A 26,585-nucleotide genomic window follows, 5' to 3' on the forward strand; every position below is an offset into this window, starting at 1 on the left:
TTATAAATATGAAAACAATGCTCTTAAGTTCGCATCATTTTGGACGATAAGTTCTTATCTCTCTCTTTCATACAATACTAGTGAAACATGAATTCCAAGGTCCCATGTATCTTGTATACATCAACTATTTCAAGATGTAACAATAAATGTAAATGATAGCAATGCAGTTTAGACCTGAGTAAATCCACGTAATATTTTCAGTGGAATTCGTTTAAAAAAATAAAACGTGATTTCCCACTGTAGGTTAGAAAAGAAAAGGTGTCGTATCATCAACTGTATATAGCTGTCTTTTACGCATTACTACATGAAACAAAAAATATAGGAACGATATAAACCATAGAGTTATTTCAGTTATTTGAGTATTTGACGATTCGTCAAAAAATAAAAAACGCATCCGAAACTTTCACCATTACAATGAAAGTATCATTTATCCTTTTACATATTGCACACTAAAAAATAAAGGTTCAAAATTGAACCCCGAAAGGTTCTTGCAAAATCAGCACCCAATGTGTTCAAAAATTGAACCCCTGATTTGGGGTTTAAAGATTGAACCCTGCGGTTGGGGTTCATTTTTGCACCCTGCGGGTTCAAAACTGCACCCCTAAATTTCAAATTGAACCCCTATGGGTGCAATTTTGAACCCGCAGGGTGCAAAAATGAACCCCAACCGCAGGGTTCAATTTTTTAACCCCAAATCAGGGGTTCAATTTTTTTAACCCATAGGGTGCTGATTTTGCATCAACCCTTCGGGGTTCAATTCTGAACATTTATTTCTTAGTGCTTGCAAGTAAACTTCAAAATTTCTGTAAATAATATCTATCAATATGTCCATCAGTGTTGTAGTCAAGGCTCAAACCTCCAAGGCCAAGGCTTTAATCTCCAAGGCATCAATCCCCAAGGCCATGCCTAAAAACCTCAGGGCCAAGACATTTCAAACTTTCAATATATGGAACAATGAGCCAACAACAAGGCGGCAGTTCGAATATCAGTTCGGCGCCCCTACCTGTAGGTCGATCATCAATTTGCCCCCCCCCCTTCGAACATCATTTTGGCATCCCTTCAAACTCAATTTGCCTTCCCTAGTTCGAATATCATCCCCCCTAGCTCGAGTATCAATTTTGCGCCCCCCTAGTTCGATCATTAATTTGGCCCCCTCTTCGAATATCATTTCGCCCCCCTAGCTCGAGTATTAGTTTTGCGCCCCCCTAGTTAGAACAGCAATTCGGCGCCCCCTAGTTTGAGTATCATAGGCGCCCCCCTAGCTCGAACATCGATTCGGCCCCCCTCCCCAGATCGAGTATCAATTTGGCGCCCCCACTTCGAACATCATTTCGGCGCCCTCCTAGTTCGAATATCAGTTCGGCGCCCCTACATGTAGGTCGATCATTTATTTGGCCCCCCCCCTTGAATATCATTTCGCCCCCCTAGCTCGAGTATTAATTTTGCGCCCCCCTAGTTAGAACATCAATTCGGCGCCCCCTAGTTTGAGTATCAATTTGGCGCCCCCTACCTCGAACATCGATTCGGCCCCCTCCCTAGTTCAAGTATCAATTTGGCGCCCCCACTTCGAACATCATTTCGGCGCCCTCCTAGTTCGAATATCAGTTCGGCGCCCCTACATGTAGGTCGATCATTAATTTGGCCCCCCCTTCGAATATCATTTCGCCCCCTTAGCTCGAGTATTAATTTTGCGCCCCCTAGTTTGAGTATCAATTTGGCGCCCCCTACCTCGAACATCGATTCGGCCCCCTCCCTAGTTCAAGTATCAATTTGGCGCCCCCACTTCGAACATTTCGGCGCCCTCCTAGTTCGAATATCAGTTCGGCGCCCCTACATGTAGGTCGATCATTAATTTGGCCCCCCCCCCTTCGAATATCATTTCGCCCCCTCTAGCTCGAGTATTAATTTTGCGCCCCCTAGTTTGAGTATCAATTTGGCGCCCCCTACCTCGAACATCGATTCGGCCCCTCCCTAGTTCAAGTATCAATTTGGCGCCCCCACTTCTAACATCATTTCGGCGCCCTCCTAGTTTGAATATCAGTTCGGCGCCCCTACATGTAGGTCGATCATCAATTTGCCCCCCCCCCGTTCGAACATCAATTCGGCCCCCAGTTCGAACATCATTTTGGCATTCCTTCGAACTCAATTTGCCTTCCCTAGTTCGAATATCATTTCGCCCCCCTAGTTTGAGTATCATTTGGTGCCCCCTACCTCGAACATCGATTCGGCCCCCTCCCTAGTTCGAGTATCAATTTGGCGCCCCACTTCGAACATCATTTCGGCGCCCTCCTAGTTCGAATATCAATTCGGCGCCCCTACATGTAGGTCCAACATCAATTTGGCGCCCCTAGTTGAATATTAATTTGGCGCCCCTACATGTAGGTCGATCATCACTTCGGCCCCCCCCCCCTCCGTTCGAACATCAATTCGGCCCCCAGTTCGAACATCATTTTGGCATCCCTTCGAACATCATTTCGGCGCCCTCCTAGTTCGAATATCGATTCGGCGCCCCTACATGTAGGTCCAACATCAATTTGGCGCCCCTAGTTCGAATACCATTTCGCCCCCCCCTAGCTCGAGTATCACTTTGACCCCCCCCCCAGTTCCAACATCAATTTGGCGCCCCTACGTCGAACATTAATTCGCCCCCCCCCCGTTCAAACATCAATTCTGCCCCCAGTTCGAACAGCATTTTGACATTCCTTCGAACATCATTTCAGCGCCCTTTTGGTTCGAACATCATTTTCTTTCCTCCTCTTCCTCTTTTTTTTCTTCTCGTCCTTTCCCTCTTCGTCTCCCCTTTTCTTCTCTTCTTTCCCCTTTCTCTCTTTCTTTTTTCTTCTCTCCTTTCTTCCCTCTTCCTCTTTCTTCTTTTTTTCCTTTTCCTCTCTATTTTCACCCTCTTCCTCTTTTTTTCTCCCCCTCCCCTCCTTTTCTTCTCTTCCTTCCCCTCTTCCTCTTTTTTCTCTTTCTTTCCCCTCTTCTTTTCTCCTTTTTTCTTCTTTTCTTTCCCCTCTCTTTTTTTCTTTCCTCCCTCTTCCCCTCTCTCCTTTTCTTTCCCCTCTTCCTCTTTTTCCCCCTCTCCCCCTCCCTTTTCTTCTCTTCCTTTCCCCTTTTCTTCCCCCTTCTCTCTCTTTTTTCCTCTTCTTTCTTCCCTCTTCCTCTCTTTCCTTTTTTTCTTTTTCCTCTCTCTTCCCCCTCTTCCTCTTTTTTTTCTTCTCCCTCCCCCTCCCTTTTTCTTCTCTTCCTTCCCCCTCTTCCTCTTTTTTCTCTTTCTTTCCCCTCTTTTTCTTTTTTTCTTTCCCTTCTTCTTTTCTTTCCCCTCTTTTTTTCTTCTCTTCTTTCCTCCCTCTCTCTCCCCCTTTCTTTTCTTCTCTTCCTCCTTTCTTTCCTCTTTTTCCTCTCTCTCCTTTTCTTCTCTTCCTTTCCCCTCTTCCCCTCTCTTTTTTTTCTCCTTTTCCTTTCCCTCTCTTTTTCCTTCTCTTTCTTTCCCCTTTTCCTCTCTCTTTTCCTTCCCTTCCTTCCCCCTCTTCCCTTTTTCTTCTTTTCTTTCCCCCTTTCCTCTCTCTTTTTCCCCTCTTCTTCCTTCCCCCTCTTCCTCTCTCTCCCCCTCTTCTTTTCCCCCTCTCCTCTCTCTCTTTTTCTTTTTTCTTTCCCCCTTTTCCTCTCTTTTTTTTTTCGCCGAAGGGGGGGGGCCGAGGCCCCCTCGGCCCCCCCCCATGGATCCGCGCCTGGGCGTGGTCACACCGCCCGAGCAATGTTGGAGCGTTGTTGGAGCGGTAGGGAAAGAGGGTCGAATTTCGCTCTCAAAATTGGGGGAAAAAATCGACATCAAAAATCGAAAGAAAACCCCCCCAAAAAATCGAAATCGAAAATGGTGAACGGTAGCAAGCGGTGATGACTTTTTTCTCTCCGCTCCACGACAGCTCCAACAACGCTCGGGCGGAGTGACCAGGCTTTAAGATCGGTGGATTCCATTCACCGTGCGCTCCCTTCGAAAGCTTACTGAGATCAGGGGCCCGTTTCATAAAGGACTTACAACTGTTGCAACTTTGCCATTATGGCAACTACCATGGTAACAGGGCTCAGCAGCCAATCAGAATCAAGGTTGCCATGGTAGTTGCCGTAATGGCAAAGTTACAACAGTTGCAACTCTTTATGAAACGGGCCCCAGATCTCTGTCACAGTGTGATTCACAATACGGTGCGCCATCTATCGGTTGCAGCGGACAGGCCTAAATCAGTGTTGCCATTTGGGGATTTGGGATTTCCATCCCCAAATTTTGACAATTTTGGGATTTTAAGAAGCCTTTGGGGAGAGAATAGATTTTGGGATTTTTCATGCATTTTAGGGGATTTTTGTAGGTTTTGATGACAAGGGTTCGTTATTTTTCAGTAATATGATGATGATACTAGTATACGATCTACTGTAGATGGTAAAATGTACATCCTACGCAATTCTGATGTATTCATTACATTAAACTTAGTTGGTTGTACCTTTCAGTGTCAGAGTTGCCAGTCTACTTTGCATCGAACCCCCCTACCAAAAAAAATCTGCTATGTATGTTGTGAACCAACGAGCACATAAATATCAACGAGATTTGGGCAATAACCATGATAAATGTCCTCACTTTTTCAGAAATTTTTGTGACTTGAAAAATTTGGGGACATATAGTCAAATTTGGGGATTTTGGAGTGCCTTTTTCTTCAGCTTAGACCTGGCAACACTGGCCTAAATTTGCAATGCCTCATTATCATGCACGTTAAAAAAGTTGATCATTCTGTTGCACGCGCTATGTCATTGCATCCATGAATACGATTATTCAGCTGCGCTGGCCGACATGGCTCGACCGGATAATGCTGTTTACGAGAATCCAGGAGAAATGTGCCCATGTAATTACCATTTTTGTGAATTCTTGCCTTATGGTTTTCATTTTTGAAGCATATCATATGTTAACTCAGGCGAAGTTCGTGCAGGCTCCACTCCGCTTCACTTGGGACCTTTCGCAATCCCCACGGACGCTAATATTAGGGTCCCCTAACACAAAAATTAACGCTTAATCATACACTTGATTTTTAAGATTGATTGCACATTATAGTCAATAGAATCAAACGTAAAAAACTGCTCTACAATCAATGCTAAGCTTTGTGCTACAGGGAAGGGGGGGGGGGGTACGTTACAGGCCCTACAGATCTGCTTTTCGTGTGCAAAATCCTCTCCCGCGACACCCGCACCATACATGCATGTATATTACGACTGATGGCTGGAGATATTCGAAATGCAGGACCTAAAATAGATTATGACATGGATAAGAAAGTGTTTTTTTAAACAAATCGAGTACATATTGAGTGAGGAAAATCTTACTGAATGAAGGCTTAGATATAGATTATTACAGTCCATCGAATCGATATTGCATCTAAAGTGGATTATTGGTGGATCACTGGCAATTGATTTCATGGGTCAGATCAACCTCTCCGGCCGAACATTTCGCATGCGTTGATATGTACACAGCAAATGCAATACGTTTGAACTTGCGGGTTTCTTTTGTTTCCTTTGTTTACTCCTTCTACACAAACGATATGCCTCTAGCACACGATGTAATGGGCATTATGTTTTACTTTCCCCAGAAATGGGGGATTAGATTTAAATTCCGGGGGGACCACTTCCTTGATGAGTGGATACCAGGCACGACCATGGCGTTTCGAAAAGTACTCTAAACAAGGGAAGCAATTCTTTTCCACATATTCATTTCTTAACAAGTATTTGGCTTGTGAAACCCTACAAGTATTGGATATATATCCCTTTTCCAGCATTTTTAACATCGTTTTGACACCCTTATAACGTTACATTGGCCTATACGTAACGTACTTGCCCACAAATGTAGCTTTGGAAAGACGTCCTCAATCGGATAAATCGCTGTTACCATAGCAACAACCATAATTTTGCACACGAATTGCGGTTTCCATCGCAGATGCGAAACGAAAAAAAAATCTCATGTCGTACAATTTGCTTTGCAGGACAGAGTTTTACGACCATGATGACGGGCCCAAAAAGTCTCTTCCAAAATCAACTACCGTCGTAAATAAGCGTCCGCGTTCTCCAACGAAAGGTCGGGACTACCGCTACACCGTCGCTCCACCTACCCGAACTTAGGGATGTTGAACTCGATCGGATATCCGAGTGACAAAGCTAGGTGGGATCAAAAAGTGGTTTATTGTAAAGTTAAAGAAAAAAAATACAACGAGAAAGAAAAATAGCTTAATTTCTTACTCTACACCCTTATTTCACTCCTTGTCCATCCTCCGGTTATCCTCAAAATTGGTGATTTTGGGCCAGTATCTAATTCCTCACACGTACGTATTATTCACGGCCGATTTCAAAACATTGCATGCGATTGCTCGCAGTCCAAACAGCATTGGATGGCTTAGAAAAAAACCCCACTGAGAAATATTCTAAGAGTTCGGAAAAATATTCCACTGATTCTTGGAATATTTTCCCAAACTCTTCGAATAATTCTGGTATTTTCTGAGCCAACCAATATAATGTCAATATCTATGCTATTTGGCCTGCGACCGATCGCATGCGATGTTTTGAAATCGGCCTTACCCGTGTGAGGAATTAGATACTGGCCCAAAATCACAAATTTTGAGGACAACCGGAGGATGGTCTTGGTGTGAAATAAGGGTGTATGAAATTAAGCTATTTTTCTTTCTCGTTATATATTTTTCTTTAATTCTTTTTTTCAAAAAAAAAAAAACACTTCTTGATTCCCCCTTTGTCACTCGGAATATCCGATCGACTTTACCGTCCCGAAGTTCGGGTAGGTGGAGCGTAGTGTAGCGGTGGTGAAGTGGAGTGGAGCCTGCAAGGTGTCACGCGCGTAAAACATTCCCCATAGACTTGTGTGTTAAAAGTGGCTTGAAAAATTCATAAAAATAAATGTCATTAGAGGGTGGAATGTTTACTACCATTGGATAGGATATAATTTTTATATCTGACATTCCATATCTGACCAGGAAAGGGTACCGTAGCCATCGCCATTTATGAAGATATCTATGAATGGATCAAATTCATCAACTGAAACAGTAAAATAGCCCTAATTAGTCCGCCAGTCAAAAAATAGTTCCAAGTCACTTATTTATCTTCCCAATTTGGGCGAAGGAAGTTCAGTAGTTACCATTTCTAGAATCAGTGTTAGATTTTGAATCATATTCATACATTTTTGTCAATCAGCAACATCAAATTTAAAAAAAAATTAAATGGGTTGGGTCGAACGGATATCTTGAGCCCTCCTGACGTAATTAGGCTCATGGCACCTGCACGAACTTCGCCAGAGGTAATCATGTGCGCTGCCTGCGCCTGCTCGCGGTGTCGACCGCGAAGTTAGGAATTTGGCCTGTTCGCGCTGCAACCGATAGATGGCGCACCTCCGATTACTACGTTTCGTTTAAATAATAAAAAAATATCATTCAAAACAAAAAATTTACTGTAGTTGCTCAATAATTAATCTGTCAGGTTTGAGGCCTAATCACTCAACCAAGTCGCTGGTGGATAAATTGTTGAAAGGATATGGCAGAACATCTGTTCGGCCAGTTCATGATCACACACAGCCAACTATTGTCTTTATTCGGTTGCTTCTGTATGAACTCGTCGAATTCGTAAGTATATTCACAGTCATGACAGTGATCCCGTAGTTTAGATAAGGGATTTCTTGATTAAAAGGGAGGTTTCCAGGGTCAGAGATATTGACCCATTTCGTTTGGAAGATCTGTTTAAAAAGTAAGTCCCATTGTACTAATATTGCAAAGAGGTTGATCCATTTTGTTTGGCAAATATTGTTTGAAAATAATAATAAAAAATAGGTCGCCTGTACTCATAGTGCATTTTCTTTGCCCAAGGGAGGGAAGGTGATGGGTGGAGGGGGGGGGGGGGTCACACATCGTACACGACAGCTACGCTTGCACGTCCACAAAATGCAGAACATGGTCTGTCTATACGTATTCCTTGGTGTCCTCGAACTTTTGCTTCAAATATCGGCATTTTCAGCTTCAAGTGTCATTTAAAATCTTAGGATATCCCTGGCTGTTATAATGACAAGAAGTTAGACATGTAATATAAAAAAATATTAATTCTAATTTAATCCTTATTTGATATTTTTGTTTAACTACAGTTAACCAGTGGTGCAAAAGAACTCCTGTCCGGTATTACTCGTAACACATATCATATTATGTAGGGGGGATGTTTTCTCTCATTATTTTTTTTAAACCAAAAGCATTTGAAATTCACTCATGTATGTAATGATATCAGCAGCAGCACTGTAACAGTAGTAAAGCAGTAGTAGTACTACTCGTATTACTATACCACCACCACCACCACCACTACTACTACCACTATTACTACTTCTATTTCTTCTACTACAACTGCTACTACTTCTACTCGTGTGTTACTAAACTTCGAGTCTCGAGTTTCCAAAATTTCATTGGAATTGGTAATTAAAGACCCTCGCTTTTAATTGCCTTTAAGCCGCTATTATCCGCGTATTATCGAAATCATTCTGTCACGCACGTAGAACATTAATGCCGCTAAAATCTTCTAATGACATAAAAGGAAATGAAGTTGATATGTTGCAAGCTTGTAATTCCTTTGTAAGAAATTGATTTGGGCAAAATATGCTTACCCTTTTCTCAGATAATCGAAGCGAGCTTTGCAGTAGAAAAATGATTAAACTTCTCGATTGGACGATGATAAAAAGATGTACAGTTAAAGGCTGGAGAGTAGAAGTATGTAGCCTCCTGCGATTAATACAGAAATTTTAGCTAAAAATATTATGAATAGATTTTATTTAAAAAAAAACAAGGCTCTATAATATAAAAAATCGTTAAATACACGTTTCCACCATTAGGAGCAAAAATAATTTTGATGCTTTGTAAATAGAATGTCAATGCATATCTACTACTATAAACAAAATAATATAATTCGAATGAGAAAGGCAAGACTTGATTTTTTTCTAAAGTTGAAAGCGCTGTTCCTTAATTCTATTAGTAAGAGCAATATATTTGATAGATTTGTAAATAAATGTCAAAGCCTATCTACTACTATAAACAAAATATAATTCGGGTGAGAAAGGCGAGACTTGAAATAAAAAAAAATCGAGTTAAAAGCGCTGTCCTTTAATACTAATACTAGGAGCAATAACTGAATTATTAATAGAATTTCAAGGCCTATGTAAAACAAAGGATCAGAAATTGGAAGACAAAGACGACACCCGAATTTTTTTTTTTTTAAATAAAATTCGAGTTAAAAAGCGCTGTCCTTTTAATACTAATAGGAGCAACAAAAAAAATGATTGATTTGTAAATAGAATGTCAAGGCCTATTTACTACTATAAACAAAATATCATAATTCGGATGAGAAAGGAGAGACTTGAATTTGTTACTACTACTACTACTAGTATTAGCAGTAGTAGTAATACTACTACTACTACTACTACTACTACTACTACTACTACTACTACTACTATACTACTATACTACTACTACTACTACTACTATACTACTACTACTGCTACTACTACTACGACTACTTCTACTACTACTACTACTATACTACTACTACTACTACTACTATATTACTAATACTACTACGACTACTACTACTACTATATTACTACTACGATACTACCACTACGACTACTACTACTACTACCACTACTACCACTACTACTACTACTACTACTACTACTACTACTACTACTACTACTAGTAGTACTACTACCTACTACTACTACTACGATACTACCACTACTACCACTACTACTACTACTACTATACTACTACTACTGCTACTACTACTACTACTTACTACTACTACTACTACTACTACTACTACTACTATACTACTACTACTACGACTATTACTACTACTATATTACTACTACTACTACGACTACTACTACTATATTACTACTACTACTACTACTACGATACTACCACTACTACTTCTACTACTACTACCACTGCTACTACTAGTAGTAGTAGTACTACTACTACTACGATACTACCACTACTACCACTACTACTACTACTACTACTAGTAGTAGTAATACTACTACTACTACTAGTAGTAGTAGTAGTATTACTACTACTTCTACTACTACTATATTACTACTACTTCTACTACGACTACTACTACTACTACTATATTACTACTACTACTACTACTACGATACTACCACTACTACTACTACCACTACTACTACTACTACTAGTAGTAGTAGTAGCAGTAGTACTACTACTACTACTATACTACTACTACTACTACTACTATACTACTATACTACTACTACTACTGCTACTTCTACTACTACCACCATTACTACTACTTCTACTACTACTACTACTACTATACTACTACTACTGCTACTACTACTACTACCACTACTACTACTACCACTACTACTACTACTACTACCAGTAGTAGTAGTACTACTACTATTACTACTACTATACTACTACTACTACTTCTACTACTACTACTACTACTACTACTACTACTACTATACTACTACTACTATTACTACTACTACTACTACTACTACTGCTACTACTACTACTACTTCCACCATTACTACTACTTCTACTACTATACTACTATTACTACTACTGTTGCTACCATACTTCTACTACTACTACTATTGCTACTACTATTTTACCTGTCCGGTGAAATGAGTACATGAATGTCCTTTTCTGTCATTGATAAACTGTTCAACCCCCCCCCCCCACTTCTCCTTCATCATCAGAATTTCAAGGCCTATGTACTACTATAAACAAAGGATCAGAAATTGGAAGACAAAGACGACACCCGAATTTTTTTTTTTTTAAATAAAATTCGAGTTAAAAAGCGCTGTCCTTTTAATACCAATAGGAGCAACAAAAAATGATTGATTTGTAAATAGAATGTCAAGGCCTATCTACTACTATAAACAAAATATCATAATTCGGATGAGAAAGGAGAGACTTGAATTTGTTACTACTACTACTACTAGTATTAGCAGTAGTAGTAATACTACTACTACTACTACTACTACTACTACTACTACTACTACTACTACTACTATACTACTACTACTACTACTACTATACTACTACTACTGCTACTACTACTACGACTACTTCTACTACTACTACTACTATACTACTACTACTACTACTACTATATTACTAATACTACTACGACTACTACTACTACTATATTACTACTACGATACTACCACTACGACTACTACTACTACTACCACTACTACCACTACTACTACTACTACTACTACTACTACTACTACTACTACTACTACTAGTAGTACTACTACCTACTACTACTACTACGATACTACCACTACTACCACTACTACTACTACTACTATACTACTACTACTGCTACTACTACTACTACTTCTACTACTACTACTACTACTACTACTATACTACTACTACTATACTACTACTACTACGACTATTACTACTACTATATTACTACTACTACTACGACTACTACTACTATATTACTACTACTACTACTACGATACTACCACTACTACTTCTACTACTACTACCACTGCTACTACTAGTAGTAGTAGTACTACTACTACTACGATACTACCACTACTACCACTACTACTACTACTACTAGTAGTAGTAGTAATACTACTACTACTACTAGTAGTAGTAGTAGTAGTACTACTACTACTACTATACTACTACTACTACTTCTACTACTACTATATTACTACTACTACTACGATTACTACTACTACTACTATATTACTACTACTACTACTACTACGATACTACCACTACTACTACTACTACTACTAGTAGTAGTAGCAGTAGTAGTAGTACTACTACTATACTACTACTACTACTACTACTACTACTATACTACTACTACTACTGCTGCTACTACTACTACCACCATTACTACTACTTCTACTACTACTACTACTACTATACTACTACTACTACTGCTACTACTACTACTACCACTACTACTACTACTACTACTACCAGTAGTAGTAGTAGTACTACTATTACTACTACTATACTACTACTACTACTACTACTACTACTACTACTACTACTACTATACTACTACTACTACTACTACTACTATACTACTACTACTATTACTACTACTATACTACTACTACTGCTACTACTACTTCCACCATTACTACTACTTCTACTACTATACTACTATTACTACTACTGTTGCTACCATACTACTACTACTACTACTACTACTACTATTGCTACTACTATTTTACCTGTCCGGTGAAATGAGTATATGAATGTCCTTTTCTGTCATTGATAAACTGTTCACCCCCCCCCCCACTTCTCTTTCATCATTCCCCTTACTCCTTTTTTGCAGAATGAGCAATATCAGGTGATTACTATGCGTTCTAATATGAAAATGGTAAGTAGGCATACAAAAAACAAATAAATAAATTAAATTCGAATACTGTGATTTAAATCTTTGATGTATAATGTTTCATTGATTTATTGATTGCTGCCAAAAGATGCAGCGCCACTTCTCGGTCATGCCACTTTTTTTTGTTGAGATAATATGTTTACCAAATGTATGTAGTTGAACAATTATCTATACAAGTTTCTGTCAGAGAACGATGAAGGTTGTATTCTTACAAAGTTATACCGAGATTTTTTACCTGACTGCTAAGAAAGCACGAATGCCTGTGAGCAAGCAACCAGGGGACCGACGGCTTAAGGTCGTCTCCGAGGGACCTGGTAATGAGGATAATGCCTTTCCAAAGGGCACTAGCGCACCACTTGGGAATCGAACCCGGGTCATCGGAATCCGAAACCCCTGCTCTACCGACTGAGCTATCGCACCTCCACTATTCTCAAAACAATTATTCAATGTTTGATAAGCGGTTTAAGTGTAAGCGATTCACCAGGGACTTGAAAACGTAGATCTATTAAATAATTTAATGGACTAAATCTCTATTATTTTGCAGAAATGGAGAGATGAGTTTTTACAGTGGGATCCACGTGAGTGGGATAACATCACTTCAGTAACCCTCAGCAACCACGATATATGGAGACCAGATTTCGATTTAGAGCAGAAGTAAGTTTATAACGCTATTTATGCTTATGTCTATTTGAAGGTTTCACGTATTGATGCAATTAAAAGCACTAAACGAATAATGCATTTTATTCAATATGATTTACTGACCAATATTATCCACCCTTTCTCGTGTTTTTTGTAAAGCCCCCCCCCCCCGGTTAGCCGATTTCACCATGGTCGCTAAAGCTAAAGCAGACCACCATCGTATTGTCTTTGTCTTATTCTGAAAAGGAATACTGTTTGAGTTGATTATTAAACCATGTCATTAGTGGTAGTCGTAGTACACCTAGTATTGGTAATGTTATTGTAATTATTATCATTATCATTATTAATACTACTTACTTAATTAATATCAATATTATCATCGTCATCATTAGTATATTGTTATATTATATAAAAAAGGAATTTCAGGTGGAGTGATCTTTCATATCCGTATAAATACCTGCCTTCTGAATATAATACAGTCGAAGATGAGAAGAGATCTTGAATATGCAGGGTTTGATTTTCTTCTTCTTCACCATCCCTGAGTGCTGACCAGTGATGACTGGTGTGACCTTCGCCTTCATGTTCCACATCCTTTAGATCTCAAGGAGAAGCCTTGTCTCTTCAGAGACCAGACCTCAATGATAATTATTTACAATCAACATTATTTGTATTATCAGTAACATCACAATCAGCCAAAATTCATGATAATTCATATATTTTTTTCTTCTTCATAAAGCGTTGACAGGGATCAAATAATCACAAGCGACACCTATATCAGTGTTACCCACACCGGTGCAGTGCATTGGATGTTCCCTATGATCACAACTACTGCGTGTAAGATTTACACTGCTTACTTTCCGTACGACCATCAGCAGTGCAATGTAACATTCTACCCATGGACATTGGGTATTAAAGAGGTGAGTTGTTGAAAGCAGACACCCACAACCCCTTAAAAAGAGTGTGAATCACGAAATAAAGAGGGCGCTCTATTTTCTTCAATCACGACGACACTGATTACAAAAAAATCCCAGTAAAAAAAAAAAACACCTTTATGCTTAGGTCACATGGCCACTTACGGTAGCTACGGATGCTTATGGACGAAAATCCGTAAGAATCCGCCAGGATTCGTATCATCGGCAAGCATCCGGATCCATCCGTACCTCAATCCGCAGATCCGCAGCGAGAATTTTGAAAATCTCAAAATTTTGCTGCGGATGAAATTTTCGTAAGCATCCGCAGAACATATTACTTTATCCATACGTAAATACGTAAGATTCGTAAACCCATCCGAACAACACGTAAAACACGTAACTGATTAAAGAATGGGCTTCACATCCGTTTTTACAAGTCTATGGCTTTTTGACACTTTCGGGGGAGGGGGTAGAGTCTTATAACCATTTAAACGCTAGAGGAAGCCGACATGCGCAGAAATGCTTTTGATTTATCAGTATCGACCGTAACCCATCCGAATAGCCCGTAACTTATCCGTGCATAGTCCGTAAGACCTTCGTAAAATCTGTAAGTCATCCGTAAAATCTGTAAGCCATCCGTAAGTCGTCCGTGACATGTGGCAGTGAGTTGGCAGCGGATAGGCTCATCCACTGGTTTACCCGTAACATCCGTAATGCATTCGGAACATCCATAAATAATATATACGTATCGTCCGCAAATAACACATTTGCTCAAATTTCCGTTATTGGGGGTAAAAAATACGCATTTGTGTTATCCAAATATACGCAGGTCCGTGACATGGCCATGTGACCTAAGCATTATTTACAATATCTCTACGGAGATAATGTACATTAAAAGATTTGAAAAACAATCAGGAAATGGAGATTGCAAATAAGTTATTTTTGGTTTGAACGTAATTATCAATATATCCGCTGTCGACCAATATTAGGCATTTATTCTGACGATTGAAAAAGCATACAGTTTATGAAGTTATTGTCTTCTAGAAGGGGATGGGGGATTCAAAGCAGGAAACTGAAGTCTAATCTCGATCTTTACCTAGCTTCTGGACAGTCATAGGTAATACCCAATATAACTTTTAAAGGACTCGGTCAATCTGGCATCTTAAACCTTAATTGCTATGAAGGACCTTTGCCAAATGTATTAATTATGGAGGCCCAACTTTACATAATTCTCTTGGAATTGTCAAAAGCCTTTACAAGTTGTTCCATATTTCTTGGGGTGTTGAAACCCCCCAGTTTTGAACATAATACCACAGAGTATTAAAGTGAAAACCCGATGGTCTTTCTATGCACACCGATTAACACGATAATCAAGTTGCCGTTCATGTTAACTCTTTCACGCAGATGCGGCTTTTTGCACTTAATGACGATGACGCCCAGCAAAAAGCGTATGTTCGCAATGGCGTTTGGGATCTTACGAGCTTTCAAGCCACCAACGCCACAGACACTTTCAAGTGTTGCCCACATCCTTTTGATATGGTGGTGTACACCCTTCAGCTGAGACGTGAAGCATCGTTCTACACCATGCAGATCGTGTTACCTTCTGTCTTCTTGACACTCCTCATGTTGGTTGGTTTCTGGCTCCATCCTGACACGGGTGAGAAGATCAGTCTGACCGTGACAAACCTCCTTTCAATGATTCTCTTCCAGCAGCTAGTGGCTCAGCACATGCCACCGATAGGCGAACCAAGCTCTATAGTTGGTAAGTGACAAGTAAGTACACCAGGTGGGTGTTTCATAAAGCTGTTCGTAAAGTTACGAACGACTTTACGCACGACTGGAACATGTTCTTAGGTCATAACTCAATTACATCGGGAGATCACATAGTACAACAAAGGATCACTAGTCGTACGTAAAGTCATTCGTATATTACGAACAGCTTTATGAAACACCCTGTTTCATAAAATGACTTTGAGAACGACTGGTGACCCTTTTCTTGTATATTCACCTTTGAATGTTCATTGGTGAATATTGGCGGGTAAAGAAGGTTCACCAATCGTTCTTAAAGTCGCTTTTAACTCACGAACAGCTTGATTACCCCCCCCCCCCGTACTAACAAGTAAAGTTTTTGGTTTAAAAATACAGGGTAGTCTGTTGCCTTCGTCAAAATTCAGTCACGTTTTGTTCTGTATACGAAATTATACCAAAAAGCAACATAGCAAAGGGAGATAAATACCGTTTAATTATTCAACGCTAATATTTCTTTCAATGAAAATCGTCGGGATTTCGACATTTTGCAAATATGTCTTAAGATGAACGTATTGAAGCGGAAGGATGTATTTTTGTTCTTTTGATCCCACAGTGAATTGTTGCTTCATAATGATCGCCTTAAGTGTGTCCTCTGTGATCCTGACAATAATCGTTCTACGGGTCTACCACAATGACTCCGATCAGATGCCGCCATTTTGGGGATTTATGCTTCTTCGCATTTTCATCAGTCGAAACATCGCAAAGAATATGAGGTTTGTCTCCTTTCTCGTTCTAATTCCTGGTTTCCCATAAAGATGCCAATTTCTTCAACCATTAAATGACTGAACTTAAATAGGCTATACCGAAAATTGAAGAACTGCCGAAACAATCAGAGTATCGTAGTTCACTAAGTATCAATTGTGATTAGTCGCCAAAGAGGGGACGCGTGTGTGCGGTTTTTTAGATTTCTTACACTGAAAAAAAACCTGAGTTTAATCCCAGGCCGGGCTTATTTCGACATAGTATGAGCACAGTTCTCCAATTGGGGAGACTTCCTACCCCGTCTACCATGTCTACACACAACTTCGACCAAACGGGAACTGTTTGAAAATCATGAGTTTTTATATGAAACAGTTAAATAAGATCATTATCATTGGCATGATTATCTGGACCGAAGTCGTGCCGGGTTGATCGATAAAATGTCCCCAGAAGGTCACTGTAAATTTTTTTTTTGTTTTGAATAATGTTTTTATTCTGATTTCATGAACATAACATTTCAATTTAACATTTCAAATCATATATAATACTTTACACTTCATATTTTCACTTTTTTCCACTAACTTAACAAAATCATGAGTCATATATATCTTTAAAAAAAAAAAAAAAATCAACAATGAAATCAGTTATTATAAAAATGCTTAAAGACCAAACTTCCCCCCCCCCCCACAACAAACACACCCAAACACACACACACACCCAACACACCACTGCCCAGAAGATCTGCTCACACTCATTATAAATAAATCATGTTTGAAAGTACAAAACAATTCGATGAAAAATTTTGAATATAACAAGCTCACGGGAGAAGTATTACATATATTGAAAGTAAATAAAGACTTACAACTTAACCTTGTCACAATTTTACTGTTTCCCATTTTTGCAAGTGCCGCCCTAATTTCCCCATTTTAATAGCTATTTTCTTTTCTTGATCCTTATATTCTAAAATAAGTTTATGTATATCGTCAATGGTTGGTAAAACCCCCTCCTTTCTAAATAATAAATAATATATATTTTACCATAAAGATAATAGTATTACAACTTTTTATTCTATTTGTATTGCCTGACAAACCAACAAATATATCCCGCCAATTCAAGTCCTTTATTTCATCTAATTCAAATCGCTGTATCAAAGTTTCCCATATCAGTTTGACCTTTAAGCAAGACAAAAATATATGTGAATATGTTTCCGTTTCCAGTTTACAGTACGAACAGAGATTATCTTCAACAAATCCAAATCTAAACAAATTAACTTTAGTGTAAATTGCCCCATGCAGAAGCTTAAATTGAAATTCCCTCTGTCTTCCAATTAATAATGTTATTCTTGGTCTAAAAAAACATTCACTAATTTCTTTCTCTGTATAATTATAATTATTTTGTCCATCTCTTATCTGTAAATCATATGACTTTTGCAATTCTTTAATAAAATATTCATATATTTTTCTTGATAATACCTCCTTAAAGCTAATTTCCCTCCCCAACAGAAGCAAGTTTATATTATAATTAATTAAGTCTATCTCACAAAATTGTATCGAACCTAAATCATTTCTCCAATCACTTGGAATTGCATGATATATTTCACCTATTATAAACAAAAGATCACTACCCATACCAAGGTTCAAAAAATATGCAACTGGTTTAACATGTCCATTGTCAATGATATGTTCAACCTTAATTAACCCTCGTTCTAATAAATCTTTATCAAATATCATTTTATTTTTTATACAAATATTCTTATTATTGAAAATGATTGGATTTTTAGAACCATTAAAATGTCTTAAATTATCAATCTTTTGCCAAGCATCTAGCATTTCCAAATAATAAGATGGAATATTCAACTTACTTTTTATCTTTTTCATTTCATAATCACATAGAAAAATTAACCTTCCTCCAACTGAACTTAGGGAATAATCAAAAAATAACTTCCACCCCAGATTTCTTTCTCCATACAAAAGTCTTTTTACCCACATTATACGCTGCGTTCTAACAAATATTTCAAAATTTATCATTTTAACCCCACCACAATTATAATTCTGATACATAATTTTTCTTTTAATACGATCTTTCCCTCCCCATATAAAATCAAATGATAATTTCTCGATTTCTATATACACCCATGAGGGGACAACAAGGATGGACGAAACATAATTTAACTTTGTCAATGCATATGTTTTCAATAAATGTATTTTTCCCATAATAGTCAAGTCTCGTTGTTTCCACCAACCTAAAAGCTTTTTTATTTTACTTAATATTTCTTTATAGTTCAGATCATCTTTTAATCTAAAGTCAACTGAAAATATTACTCCTAAAATTTTAACTTCCCTAACATATTTGCCAAATACATTTACAGGGTCATTTGTTTTTCCATTTTCCTTACCCATGTACATAAAATGTGTCTTGTCCATATTTACCTTTAAGCCACTGACTTTTTCAAATTCCTCAAAAATATAATGCAACCTTTTTATTGAATCCATGTCTTTCAAAAAAATTGTCATATCATCGGCATACAAGACCTGTCTTATTTCATGCTCCCCAAACTTATCCCTTTAATAATTTTGTCCCTTCTTATTTCATGTGCCAGTAATTCTATTGCAATCAAAAACAAATAGGGCGAAAGTGGGTCACCTTGTCTGACCCCTCTTTCTACATTAAAGTAACCGGTGGAATACCCACCATTCATAACACAACTACTTATATCCTTATATAGTATTTTCACCCAAGAACAGAATGACTCCCCAAAACCAAAAAAATTGAGTGCTTTCAATAAGTATTGATGAGAAACAGAGTCAAACGCTTTTTCAAAATCTACCGCAATCAAAAATCCTTGTCCTTGCTCCAAGTAATGTCTAGAGTAAAATAATATATCTTCTATTAGTCGAACTGCTTCCCCAATATTTCTATCTTTTATGTATCCCACCTGATCATAATGAATTATTTCGTTTAAAACCTGTTTGATCCTTGCTGCCAAAACCTTGGATAATATTTTGTAGTCAACATTTAATAACGTAATGGGTCTGTAATTTTTAATATATAAAGCATCTTTTCCTTCCTTCTCTATCAATGTGATAGTCCCTTGTTTTTGAGAAATTGTTAATTCCCCTCTTATATATGTTTCGTTTAATACTTCTACCAACAAATCCCCTAACACTGGCCAAAGTGTATCATAAAATTCTACGGTAAAACCGTCATTTCCAGGTGACTTATTCCATTTCATTTCTTTTAACACCTTAAAACATTCTTCTTTTGTTATTTTACCGTCACATAATTCTCTGTTCTGTTCACTTAATTTTAAGACTTCGTTAAAAAATAAAGTGTTATCATAATAACTTTCATTTTTCAAAGAATATAATTTTTCATAGAAAATCTTTATTTCTTTTAAAATATTATTTTTGTCCCTAATAATTTCTCCATTTTCAATGACTAATTCTTTAATAACACTTTTCCTCTTATTTATTTTTAACAGTTGTTCGAAGTACTTCATATTATTTTCCCCCTCCTCAAACCAATCTGCTCTAGAGCGAACTTTAATTCCTTGCCGAGAAAAATTATATAATTCATTTAACTTATCTTTTTTCAATTTAATTGTATCAATCACAGATCCCGATGATCCTTCGAGTATCTGCTTTTCTAAAATCTTGATTTCAGCCTCTACTGTTTCTATTTCGCGTTTTCGTAATTTTGCTTTTTCCCGAGAGTATTTCATAGCAAATTCCCTCATTTTCATTTTTAAGAAATCCCAAAAGACTAATTTATTCGAAAACCTAGGTGCCCATTCATTTTTCAATTCAGATATAATATCATACATCTCTTTAATAAAATCTTTATCCATACAAAGACTATTATTAAATTTCCAGTACGAATTTCCATAAACATAATTTTCTTTCAAATTCCGAAATTGTAGAATAATGCCCGAATGATCCGGTGTTACTGATACTAAGATTTCACACTTATTTACTAATTTTTCTAAACTGCATGATATAAACCAATAATCTAAACGACTTTGGACTAAAGGCGACCTTTGTCTAAAAGTAAATTGTCGAACATTAGGATTCCTTTTTCTCCATATATCTTCTAAATCATACTTATTCAAAAATTCTTTCAAAACTGCACTAAACCTAGAGTTTGATATGTTTGGCCCTTTATAATCCATACTCCCGTCCATTACAGTGTTAAAATCTCCTCCTAATATTATCGAATAATCCGAATCAAAAACTTTATGAATACTGTTATCTAGATCATTTAAAAGATCACATTGCAATGCTACTTTGTCTCTTGTAGGAAAATAAACATTTCCCAACAAAAATTTAACCCCTTGGATTTCTGCTTTAAGTATAATGTATCTTCCTTCTTTACCTGTAACAACAACATCCCTTTTAAAATTTAAGTTAGGGGAGAGCAATATAAGAACACCCCTACTGTGGTTTGACCCATGACAAAAGAACATTGGCCCACCCCATTCTTTTTTCCACTGTTCTTCTACTTCTATAGTACTATATGTTTCCTGTAAAAACGTCACATCACTCCCTTTTCCTTTACACCACTCCCAAATGCGTGTTCTTTTAACCTTATCCCTTAACCCTCTAACATTTAAAGTAATCCAGGAAGAATTTGGCATTATAAACCCCTGTAAGTAACTAAACGTCTTATTGTACTAAACAAATGAAACCAAGTAATACATTCGTGTCTCCCGTGAGCTCGTATACCATATATCCATTTTATCACCAAACAAAGATAAGACGAACTGAAATAAATACCTCTTCCAGACTGCGAGCAGACCCCAAACCCAAAACACCCCACACTACATCCAAATAACATTGTATACCCCTTTTCAAATAAAAGAAAAAGTGTGTGAGGGATACAAACGCACACACAAGTACCATAAACCATCTTTATGTACAACAGGACCACACGTGAAAGGCCCTCCCGTAACCAATTAATATGTTTTTTTTTTTAAAATAACAGAATTGTTTTCGATCTTTTTCAAAAACACTTTTTTTTCCTTTTCTTCCTTTTTTTTTAAAGAGGAAAGAAAAAAAGATTTATAGATGTTTCAAGATAAAAAGATTGACGTTTGTATAACCTATATAAATATTTTCAGATAGATAACAGACCGATTTAAACAGATACGCCAAGCCGAGTCAGTCTCATACTACCTACACGAAAACTGTGCAACTTCAAAAGAGTTTGAATATAGTGCACCGAATCAGTACGATATAACTAATCTCGTATAAGCATACATCTTTCATTCTGCATATCAAAAAGTCCTTATCCTATTTAAGTCATGACGAATGACAATAGTAATAATATAAAAAAAACAAAAACAAACAATCCCATAATGGAAGAAATTGTGAAATCTCAACCTTGACTGATCATAAGCTACTCATGCATATAAATTCTGTATTATCTAGTCAAGCACCCATGATGATAGAATAACACAATGCTATTTTCCCCTTGGCTGTATAAGAAACGAAATGCATGGACCACATGTGTCGCATCACGTAGTTGATTCATGACTCTTAACCTGTTAACTCCCGTTTAAATTATAACAGAATAGCCCCATACACTGCCTTAATACCAGGAGTAATGTCAAAATTCGTTCAGCGAACCACTTAAGCAAATCAGCAACTCCCTATTGATACAACACCTATTGTTCAGTTTATAAAAGGATTCCAGACCATACATTGAACAATTTAACCTGGATGACACCTGATCCAAATTAAAATATTCTCTTGACTGTAATTGTACAAAACTGAAATACATGCAGTCAGTTCATGATTCCTAACTCCATTTAACCACAACATAATAGCCCACATGGCGCCAAATTAAAATTCCACTTATTTGTGGTTTTGAAAAGCAAAACGAACATATTCGTACAAAGGTTAAAGGGGTACCCCGGGCTGAAAACATCTATATCTATACAGAAAGATCAATCTGTTCAAACCATATTAATTCCAACCCGGTGCACCCCCTACAAACCTTAAACTCCCTAAAGATACAACACCTCTGTTCAGTTTATAAAAACCTTAAAAAGGATTCCAAACCGTACATTGAACTATCAACGTGGACTACACCTGATCAAATTCAACAGTTCGATAAAGAGACCTCAGCAATTTGCATAAGTATCAAAAACACTGTTCAAGAAAGCGACAAAAAGGCTATTCTCATTCTTGACTGTATATGCGAACTATATATATATATATATAAAAACATGGATGGCGTGTAACATTATTATGCAGTCAATTCATGATTCTTAGCTCTATTTTAATTATAATCATGATAATATCCCTATATACAGGCGGTATATCAGGAAAGGCGTCAAAATCCACTTAATTGTGCTTTTGAAACGCAAACGAATAAATTCGTACAAACCAGCCTGGAGCACCCCTTTTAATTACACAGAAAACAAACCACATATCAGCAGTTCGATAAGCAGACCTCAGCAATTTGCATAAGTATCAAAACACTGTTCAAGAAAGCGAACAAAAATGCTATTCTCATTCTTAACTGTATATACAAAAAAAATAATGAATGGTGTACATTCGCTGAACGAATTCGATAAAGGTTAAAAGGGGCGCTCGGGGCTAGAAACATCTATAGCTAAACAAAAAGATCAATCTGTTCAAACCATATTATTTCCAGCCCGGAGCACCCCCTCAAAACCTTAAACTCCCTACAGATACAACACCTCTGTTCAGTTTATAAAACTTTAAAAAGGATTCCAGACCGTACATTGAACAATCAACTTGGATGACACCTTATCCAATTCAACAGTTCGATAAGCAAGATTAAGTAAATCTTAATCACACACACACACGCACACCCACTCACGCACACTTTACTCACTCACAATCCCGACATACAGTGAGAAGTTTATTTAGTTTATGCCATATTTTTTTATTTTTTGACAGAATGTAAGTACTTTATTGAAAATTCACAATATAAGTTGCCACAAGTATACTATCAAATGGTTATCAGATAAGTTTTGAATTTCCAAGAAACTTCCATCATCTCTCAAATACAATAATTTTATTCGCTAAGTAAATTATTGTCAGAACAAAATGCCAAGAAGGACAATTTTGAATGACTTTATTCATAGATGAGTTGGCATTTGTTGAAAATGTTGAAAAAATATTGTATTTAAACTAGGAAACAGAGATTTTAAACCGTAAGAAATGTAGACCATCTACTAATCTTGAAAAAAAGTATAACTTGCTTTTAGTTATGGTTAATGTATCTTACATTATCTTCATTATGTAAAATTTTGATGTACACAATGAATATTGTACATAAACTGTTGTTTTAGTAAAGCCTCTCGATTTCTTTTTAAATATAATAACTTGGGGAAAAGATCCTTTGCTCATGCACTTCACATTGTACAATGGCCTTTCTAAAGACATCGGAATCTCTGTTGATCCTTAAAAAATCTTCTCAAAACCTTTTTATTTAATTTATAGCTCTTTATGCGCTTAGTGCACTCTACAGAGTGGATCTAACGATGGAAATCACTATATCACCATCATTATTATGACGACGACTACTACTACAGCTACTACTTCTACTATTACTACTACTAGTACTTCTACTACTACTACTACTACTACTACTACTTCTACTACTACTACTACTACTACTACTATTACCACCACCACCAGTCCACCACCACCTCCATCACCACTACTACTTTGACTACTTCTACTACTACTACTTCCACCACCACCACCACCACCACTACTACTTCTACTACTAATACTATTAAATACAGCTACTACTTCTACTACTGCGACTACTACTGCTACTACTACTACTACCACACCACTGCTACTACTATACCACCACCACCACTACCACCACTACTAGGATTCACGGGGAATCAAAATGCAAAGCCTTACTCGATGTATTAGAATACTAATTCTAATTACCCATCATGACCATGATAGGCCATTTGCTTGGCATTGAACCCCACGATGTTGTATTTAAAGTCAAGCGTGTATTTACTTATCCCTGACTTAACTGGTGGGGTCAATTTGACCCCCTTGATATATTTCATTGCTACGCCGCCGCGTAATTTTTTTTTACCACGCCGCTCGCTGACTCCTTATTTTCAAGTCTTGCACATCTTCTGAGACCAAATATGAGACACCGGAGTACGCGATTCCGAAATTACGCAATATGTTAAAGCGCATGTCTGTCCAAAAATTGCTTAAAAATGTGATTTCGTGTACAAAGTCATTGCAAATTTTTTTTTTTCAACCAAAAATCATAAATGTATGATTACTTTTAATTTTGTTGGTTTAAATGGATTCATGTTATTTACGATCGCAAAAGTTCATCGACAAAAAAATGAAAAAAAACAACAGGAAAACACATTAGAATTGATAAAACATATACATAGGAAATTAATTATTTTAGCCAATTTTTCGTAGACTTTTGTTAGAAATGTAAAAAGTGACATGTTCATCAAAATTAGCATTCTACGAGCTACTGTATATAAACTGAGTAAAAGGCAAAAACATGCAAACAAAAAAAAGTTTACGGCAAGTTTCATAGCTCATTTGCATAATTAATATTTTTTAAAATACAAGAAAAAATATTTTGTTTTGAAAATTTTACTATACAGTGTTGTAGCATACGTCCGGCTCTACGCGCGTGTAAAATTTTGCTGCGATCGCGCAATCAACGGCAAATATCTGAAGGGGGGGGGGGTAAAATTGACCCTCCCCTCGTATATATCAGTCTAAATAGCCCAGTTAGATTTATTTAGGGTTAAACCACTGAGGCAGTCAAATTGTGATGTGATTTTGATCTATCGATCCCTATTATTTCTTATTTAGCTCTTTCTACAAAAAACGGAGGTCAATGCTAAAGTTAAACAGAGGTGATGAAAGACAAGCGTCCTTCTACCTCAAGGTTAAATCAAGGCTACCATCATCCGGTTCGACTACCGAGTCAAACTCGTCGATGAAAGGCAGGATGACCAACGGTATGGCGGACTGTGAGGAAGATCTTAATTACAGTTTCATGTGGAAGCATTTTGCTCTTGCGATTGATCGAGCATTTGGCATCATTTTAAGTGTTTGTACAGTTGGATGCATCGTATACGCGTTGGAAGCATTCAGTCACCGCCACTAATAAAAAATGGCGACCGAAGAAGAGGAACGCCATGAAAACTTGATGTGAACAAACTTTTGGCATCACTGTTTTGCGATGTATCTTTGATAAGAAATGAATATTTGCTTACCGTCAATAAAGAAAATGCTAACGCCAGACCCTGCATGATATAATTATGATCATACGCCCCATTTGACCTGAATGTACTCTACGCCACATCAAATGCGCTATTTACAGCACCTGCACCTGTATCCCACCCTCTTGTTCAGTAATTACCGATCTTAGTCACGAACCCTTTTTATGAGGCCACCATCAACTACAAGCTTAACCGCTCACGATGGCGGTCTCCTTCTTTCATTTGTTTATGCTGCTTTATTATCATCCTAATGCGAAGTATATGCCCAAACCATTTTTTCTAATTATGTAATGTGAAGTATATGCCCAAACCATTTTTTTCTCTAATTATGTACTATGTTTATGTTGTAAACATTATGGAATTTTTTATATATCGAAAGAAAACATTTGGCTCATCCGTTTGGTTATTTACATTTTATCTGATTAATATTCCATAACGGTAGGCGTCTCTGTCTTGATCGTATTTGGGATACCTATTGTTTTTTTGCATTGGAATTCATTTTGTAGATTACCCTAACGATGATTACATTGTATACATTCAAAGTTTGGCGTAATAAAGAAGGCAACTTATTATCCCAGTTCCATTTACATAATTATCATCTGCTGGTATTTCTTTTACTTACATGTACGGACACTCTTAAAACAAATTAGTCAGATTGACTAGACCAGTAGTCACCTGGGGGAAACTGATATGGCAATCACTGATTTATTCTAGTCAGAAATAACTCTGTTCTAGTAAAATATGACTAGAAAAATAGTCAAATATGACTAGAATAACAGTTG

General features: G+C 37.3%; 2 protein-coding genes across 4 annotated transcripts in view; one reads left to right on the forward strand and one right to left on the reverse strand.

Annotated features, from left to right (window-relative positions):
• The window catches only part of LOC121415819 (probable ATP-dependent RNA helicase DDX59), a 46,440-nt gene extending 40,091 nt beyond the window's left edge, over positions 1–6,349 (reverse strand). Inside the window, exon 1 of the mRNA XM_041609157.1 lies at positions 6,271–6,349. The gene's annotated coding sequence lies outside the window, so the exon portion shown is untranslated. The remainder of the gene's footprint in view (positions 1–6,270) is intronic.
• LOC121415820 (neuronal acetylcholine receptor subunit alpha-9-like) overlaps positions 1–26,167 on the forward strand; it is a 33,597-nt gene extending 7,430 nt beyond the window's left edge. For 2 of the 3 annotated variants that reach the window (XM_041609160.1, XM_041609161.1), the window contains 7 exons: positions 7,516–7,658; positions 12,424–12,468; positions 13,028–13,137; positions 13,859–14,039; positions 15,438–15,795; positions 16,396–16,555; positions 25,391–26,167. In XM_041609160.1, the coding sequence (XP_041465094.1) occupies positions 7,516–7,658; positions 12,424–12,468; positions 13,028–13,137; positions 13,859–14,039; positions 15,438–15,795; positions 16,396–16,555; positions 25,391–25,688 (1,295 nt within the window). In that variant the 3' untranslated portion in view covers positions 25,689–26,167. The remainder of the gene's footprint in view (positions 1–7,515; positions 7,659–12,423; positions 12,469–13,027; positions 13,138–13,858; positions 14,040–15,437; positions 15,796–16,395; positions 16,556–25,390) is intronic. The other variant, XM_041609162.1, reaches the window with a different exon arrangement.
• The last annotated feature ends 418 nt before the right edge of the window (positions 26,168–26,585 follow it).

The sequence above is a fragment of the Lytechinus variegatus genome, chromosome 5 (assembly GCF_018143015.1).
Source record: "Lytechinus variegatus isolate NC3 chromosome 5, Lvar_3.0, whole genome shotgun sequence".
Lineage (NCBI taxonomy): Eukaryota > Metazoa > Echinodermata > Echinoidea > Temnopleuroida > Toxopneustidae > Lytechinus > Lytechinus variegatus.